The following is a 7,036-nucleotide window of genomic DNA, read 5'->3' as shown; positions in this document are numbered from 1 at the left end:
ATCCAGCCTCCACAAAATATCCCATCTTCCTGCACCCTACAAACAAACTCCAAATAATGCCCTGTGGGGAAGCTTATTTCAATGTATACAGCAAAGATTAATTGGTACCTTGGGAGATGGTTCCCAGCAGAGATCCAAGATGTGTCTTCTGGGTGGGCATCCACAATGCCATTTATTTAGTACCCTCATTTTGCCTCAGGTGTCATCATAGGTCCTCTGGGTAGGGGGACATTTCTTATAGAGCATTTTCTTCTTCTCTCATGACTGGCTTATGTCAGGCCAAGCCTGCTCTCATTCTAACCTCAGTGATTACTGTTGAGGGAACGTTTGTGCAGCCAGAAAGGGGCTTCTGAGCTGTATAAGCTGTATTTATATGTTATTAAGTAGGGGAAGAGGTAAAAGCTATTACGAGAGTACCTTAGTGATCCTGCAGCACAGAAAATCCAAAGCAGTTTTCCTTTGACTCAGTAAACACGATAATTAAGCTGGTGTTTCTGGTGTTTATTTAGCATCATAATCAGGTGACATTGGTGGGAATTCCTATCGCCCAAGTTCTCAAAGTGGGATGAAGAGGAGGCTCAAATATATGTTTCGAGCCAGAGGAAACATCTGCCTGATTCCATGGCCCAAGTAGTAGGGATTAAGTAAATTCGGTTACTTAACCTTTCCTGTTATGCGCTGATAGAGATCAAATTCAAAGTCAGGTTTTTGAGACTGTCAGAGAATCACATGTTCTCTTGTTCTTGTGATGCTCTATGACAGGGGTAATTAATGAAAACAGTTATGATTGTGTTGGACTACCATTCTCTATGCCATTCCATAGTACATGGGGATTTCTAGAGTTAGCGTAGGAAGTCTGATAAATACTTCAGAAAAGACTCTTTCGAAGCCACTGTATGGGTCAGTGTGGACTATTCTTCCCCATCTACTTTACTTCTATCTTGTTCTGCCCACAAACCTCCTCAGAGGAAATTACAGGTAAGATAATGTTGGGGCTCAAGGCATCCAGGAAATCTTTACTAGGAGCTGGGGCCTTGTCATTCCATAAGTCAGATGGTGCCATTTGGTCAGCTCATGAGGATGCTTTTTGAGAAGACTGAGGAAAACATCATTTAAGGGCCACTAGTAAGAATGGGGGAGTTGGGTGTGGTGGTGCACGCTTGTAATCCCAGTATTTGGGAGGCTGAAACAGGAGGAGGGTGGTTTGTGGACAGCCTCAGCTACTTAGCGTGGCCCTTTGTAACTCAGTGAGACTCTGTTTCAAAATAAAGAATAAAAAATAGGGCTGGGGGTATAATTCAGAGGCGGAATGAGCCTGGGTTTCACCTCCTATTACTGCAAAAAAAAAAAAAAAAAAAAGAATGGGAAATGATTAAGAAAATTTGCGAAGGGAGGAAAAGAGACAAGAATCAGATGCTGAAAAAGTTAGGCTTTCTGGATATTTGCAGAGAAGAACTGGACACTTACAAGGAAAGAGATAAAGAAGAATATGGATGATTAAGCAAAGGATAGGTGTAGATATGCCAACTTGGTGGGAGTAATCAGATGCAACATGGGTGGGGTTGGTGTCTTAGTCTACAGTAGGTGGGCATGAAATAACAGTGTGAAGTGACAGCCATTAAAATGAGACCCTAGGCTGCATTAGTAGGCATCAGTACAATGAGTGGGGCCTGTTTCTTAGAGGTCATAGTATGAAGAATACATTGAGTTTTGTGTTTTATGTTTTAAAATGTAAATAAATTATCTGAAATATGTTTAGAAAGAAAATCAAAAGGCAGAAAAGGTTGAATATTTGGAAGGGCTATTTGGATTGTTATTATTCAAGTCTGGTTTCACCATGGAGGTCAACCTGTCAATTGGTATACATGTGAAGACTGGATAAGGGAAGATTGGGAAGTTTAGTTTACTAATGGTTAAAATTCTACTTTTGTCAGTCTGATTCATATCTCTGGTTTGTGTTCAGGAACACAGATATGGCTGCTTTGTTTTGCATCCATATCCATATTTATTCAAATTATAATATCCAAATGAAGACAATACAAATTATACTTATAACTCATATGATTAGTCTATGTATAACCAAAATCATAATCTTTTCTCAAGAATAGGATATAGATTACATGAACCATTTCCTCAGAAGAAAGTATAAAATTCCTTTCGTTCCATTTTGGGTGAAATTAATTCTATTTCTATCTGATTCATAAATTTTATTTTATATTCAGTTACATAAATATTGAGATGTGAAGTTAACTCTTTTTTTTTGCAGTACTGGGTATAGAACCCAGGGGCATTCTACCTCCAAGCTACACCCCCAGCCCTATTTTTTATTCTTTTATTTTGAAACAGGGTCTCACTGAGTTGCAAAGAGCCTCATTAAGTAGTCGAGGCTGTCTACGAATTGCGATCCTTCTGTCTCAGTCTCCCAAATATTGGGATTACAAGCATGTGCTATCACACCCAGCTTGTGAAGTTAATTCTTACTGATGCTTTTTATGTTTGATAGGAGCATGATGGAATTAAAGAGACACATTTGGATAATTTACTATTAATATATAACACTCATATCAACAATAGGAAGAAGTGCTCAAAGTCATAGTAAGTTTTTATTCCTGCAGCTGCTCACACAGTCATGGCTGGTATTTATAACTACCCTCTTTACCTCATGTTCCATATTTCCTTTGTCTACAGTTGATCATCATTCCTTGTTGGTAGGGTGACCCAAATCTTCATTTCTGAAAGGTATGGGCCATTAACAGTCCTGTTTGAATTGGACTTTAGTTTTCTATTGACCTGCTCCACAGGAAAGGGGAAATGGGAGCCTCAGCTACTTAATGAGGCTCTTTGCAACTCAGTGAGACCCTGTTTCAAAATAAAAGAATAAAAAATAGGGCTGGGGGTGTAGCTTAGAGGTAGAATGCCCCTGGGTCCCATCCTCAGCAGAAAGAGGCACCTTAAAAAATATCCTATTCCAGACATGTTGTTCCTTATCCCTGTTATGTAGTAGTAACTCAGTTTGCCCTTGCTAGTCAGGATCGATCACAGTTTTGTGACTTTCAGCTAATTTTTGTGGGTTTCAGTCTGCCTTTTATTTGCCCCTTTTAAACAGCTGTCTTCCCTTCTTTTCTGGTTGCCTGAAGGCCCAACATCTAATATTAATTAGATTAAATATATATTTATATTAATTAAATTAATATATTAATATTTAACTAATATTAATATGAAGTTAATATTAGACACACGTGTGACAGCTGTACCCCAGTTGTGTAACTAGTATCCATAACAGTGTAAGGAAAAGTTCTGCCACATGGTCCATTATACTTATATGTATATGTGGAAGTATTTCAGTGGTTCTGCTTCTCTTATTCAACCCTGACTAATAAAATAAACAGCAAAACCAAACACATCGCATACACACACACACACACACACACACACACACACACACACACACACACAGATAAACACATAAATAACATACACACCCCAGCCCCACCCATATATTTTATATATGAAGTTGGTATGTGGTGAAATATATATACACATATATTATACATATATCTTAGTGAGAAGAGATATAAAGTTGGCCTTCAGTAGTGTTTAAGTATTTTAGAATTTCAGAGTGATCATGTTTATGAAGACATTTATATTTCTCCTTTAAAAAAGTTACTTCAAGCCGGTTGTGGTGGTGCACGCTTGTAATCCCCGCGCTTGGGAGGTGGAGACAGGAGGATCGCGCAGGTTCGAGTTCGAGGCTAGATGCGCGCGCTGGCTTAGGAGACCCTGTTTCCAAATAAAAAAATGTAAAAATAGGTCTGGGAGTGTAGCCCGGAGGTAGAAGGGCTTCCAGGAACCCCAGTACCACCAAAAAAAAAAGTTACTTCAAGAGCCCGGCGCGGTGGCGCACGCTTGTAATCCCCGTGCTTGGGAGGCGGAGACAGGAGTAGCGCTCAGGTTTGAAGCTAGTCGCACTGGCTTGAGAGACCCTGCTTCCAAATAAAAAATATAAAATAGGTCTGGGAGTGTAGCCCGGAGGTAGAAGGGCTTCCAGGAGCCCCAGTACCATACAAAAAAAGTTATTTCAACAATTATAGTTGTTGGATAACTAGAAAAAGAAAAAAATATCCTGTTAAATTTTTTCCCCTCAGATTGGAAGTGTTTGTTGTCCTGCATATTGGACCTGAGTATTTCTGGCATCACACTTCTTTTCCACTTCATGTTTCCCCAGGGACTGAAAAAGGGAGCATGTGGCAGAGGAATAGGACCTCCCTGGCAGACTTCATGCTTGAAGGGCTCTTTGATGACTCCCTCCCCCACCTTTTCCTCTTCTCCTTGACCATGGTGGTTTTCCTCATTGCAGTGAGTGGCAACACCTTGACCATTCTCCTCATCTGTGCGGATCCCCGGCTTCACACACCGATGTACTTCCTGCTCAGCCAGCTCTCCCTCATGGATCTGATGCATGTCTCTACAACCATCCCCAAGATGGCCACCAACTACCTATCTGGCAAGAAGTCCATCTCCTTTGTGGGTTGTGCAACCCAGCACTTCCTCTATTTGTCTCTGGGTGGTGCTGAGTGTCTTCTCCTGGCTTTCATGTCCTATGATCGATATGTGGCCATCTGTCATCCGCTACGCTATACTGTGCTCATGAGCAGGAGGGTTGGGGTGATGATGGCTGTCATGTCATGGTTGGGGGCAGCTATAAACTCTCTAATTCACACAGTGATCTTGATGCACTTTCCTTTCTGTGGGACTCGGAAAATACACCACTTCTACTGTGAGTTTCCAGCTGTTGTGAAATTGGTATGTGGTGACATCACTGTTTATGAGACCACGGTGTATCTAAGCACCATCATACTTCTCCTCCTCCCCATCATCCTGGTTTCTACATCCTATATCTTCATCCTCCACAGTGTCATTCAGATGCGCTCAGCTGGGAGTAAGAGAAATGCCTTTGCCACTTGTAGCTCTCACCTCATTGTGGTTTCCCTCTGGTTTGGTGCCTGCATCTTCTCCTATATGAGGCCCAGGTCCCAGCGCACTCCACTGCAAGACAAAGTTGGCTCTGTGTTCTATAGCATCATCACTCCCACACTAAATCCTCTGATTTATACTCTCCGGAATAAGGATGTAGCGAAAGCTCTGAGAAGGGTGTTGAGAAGAGAGACGGTCACCCATTGATTGCACTTGTAGTTGCCCCATGTATGGAGCAGAATAGGATAAGATCTTACTCTGATCTAGGTAAGATTTATGACTTTTCAAGAACCCAGACTTCTGTTGTTCTTTGACTAGTATAAGAATGAAGTAAATGTTTTACATATAATAACAGTTTTACCTTGGTCTCAGGCATCTAAGCACCAAACAGTGCATTTCAATTAACCTTTAAGAGAATTAGAGGAAAAGTTAAAAAATCATTTTAAAAGAAGAATCATTTTAATGATGAGCAATACTCTAACAGTATATTAAAAAAATATAAAAGGGTATTTTCTCATTATCTTTTTTTTTTTGGTGGTATTGGGGTTCCTGGAAGCCTTTCTACCTCCGGGCTACACTCCCAGACACCTATTTTATATTTTTATTTGGAAAGAGGGTCTCTTAAGCTTTGAACCTGCACGATCCTTCTGTCTCCAGCTCCCAAGCATGGAGATTACAAGCGTGCGCCACCATGCCCGGCTTCTCATTATCTTAATTAACAAAGATACATAAAACATGGCATTAGAGAACACGTGTGGATAATAAAATTAGCATATATCACTTAATATCAGAAACATGAGAAGTAAGGGTTACTTTTAAAGGAAAATGGATGAGCTGGCATGGTGGTGCATGCTTGTAATCCCAGTACTTGGGAGGCTGAGACAAGAGGATCTGAGTTTGACATCAGCCTCAGCTACTTAGTGAACCAGCCTCAGTTACTTAGTGAGGCCCTCCACAACTTGGTTAGACCCTGTTTCAAAATAAAGAATAAAAAACAGGGATGGGGGTGTAGCTTGGAGGTAGACTGCCCCTGGGCTCAAGACCCAGCACCACACACACACACACACACACACACAGACACACACACAAAAAAACCTAAAGGAAAATGGATGATGTATAAGAAGCATTGTAGAGCCTTACTGTTCATTGAGTCAATATGTACAAATTTGAAAGGGAAGGAGTAAAGAAGTAAGGGGATCCTAAACAGCATGGAGAACTAGAAAGACAACACATGATGAGGAACATAGGAATTCACCTGCCACTTCAACCCTGGCCCTTCAGATGAGAGTGGTGAACCTGACTCTACAGCATTATGCAAGCCAATGTATATGCAAAAAATTCTAATAATACTAGCAGACACATGCAGTCCTAACTCCAGAAGTCAATGGCTTTACTTTCATTTAGTTGTTTTGTTATAATCATGACCCCCCAGCTACAAAGTAGATACTTACTCTGGATCTCCTCCAACCCTCATATCTCCAGCTTCCACAGTAGCCATGGCTAGACTCCATCTTGGCTTAGTAGCCAAGGGAGATCTGGTCCTTTTCCAGCTGCGTAAAAAGGAAAGTCTGGTCCCTGCCAGGATATTGGGACCGGTGAGTGTGTCAGGGAGCAGAAAACAGGTCCCCCAGTGTCCTGTAAGTTCAGGACTACTGGCTGCCATGGCCTCTGACCCACCCACGTATTTGTCTCATGGGTTTTTTTGGGATCTCATTTCCAGTTCCCATGTTTGAGACACACCATTGTAAAATTCCAGTTTCACCTGAGCCTGTATCCCTGGACTTGGAAACATCCTGGGGGAACTTTTTCACTCTGCCAGTGCTACTGCTCATCTAGGAGAATTTATTATTATTATTATTATTATTATTATTATTATTATTATTATTATTATTGGTACTGGGGTTCCTGGAAGCCCTTCAACCTCCGAGCTACACTCCCAGACCTATTTTTACATTTTTATTTGGAAACAGGGTCTCCTAAGCCAGTGCGCGCAGCTGGCTTCGAACCTGCACGATCCTCCTGTCTCTGCCTCCCAAGCGCGGGGATTACAAGCGTGCACCAC

General features: G+C 41.4%; 1 protein-coding gene across 1 annotated transcript; it reads left to right on the top strand.

Moving 5' to 3' along the window:
• Window positions 1-4,242: 4,242 nt before the first annotated feature.
• Window positions 4,243-5,126, top strand: OR2AE1 (olfactory receptor family 2 subfamily AE member 1; the record flags this gene model as incomplete). The annotated part of the gene is given in 2 exon segments (XM_080702642.1): window positions 4,243-5,098; window positions 5,101-5,126. Coding segments are annotated over 2 exon segments (882 nt in total).
• Window positions 5,127-7,036: the final 1,910 nt, after the last annotated feature.

Source organism: Muscardinus avellanarius (genome assembly GCF_963383645.1).
Source record: "Muscardinus avellanarius genome assembly, chromosome: 10".
In the NCBI taxonomy this organism is placed as follows: domain Eukaryota; kingdom Metazoa; phylum Chordata; class Mammalia; order Rodentia; family Gliridae; genus Muscardinus; species Muscardinus avellanarius.
The sequence above is the reverse complement of the archived record's forward strand: the minus strand, read 5'-3'. Positions and strand labels throughout refer to the sequence as shown.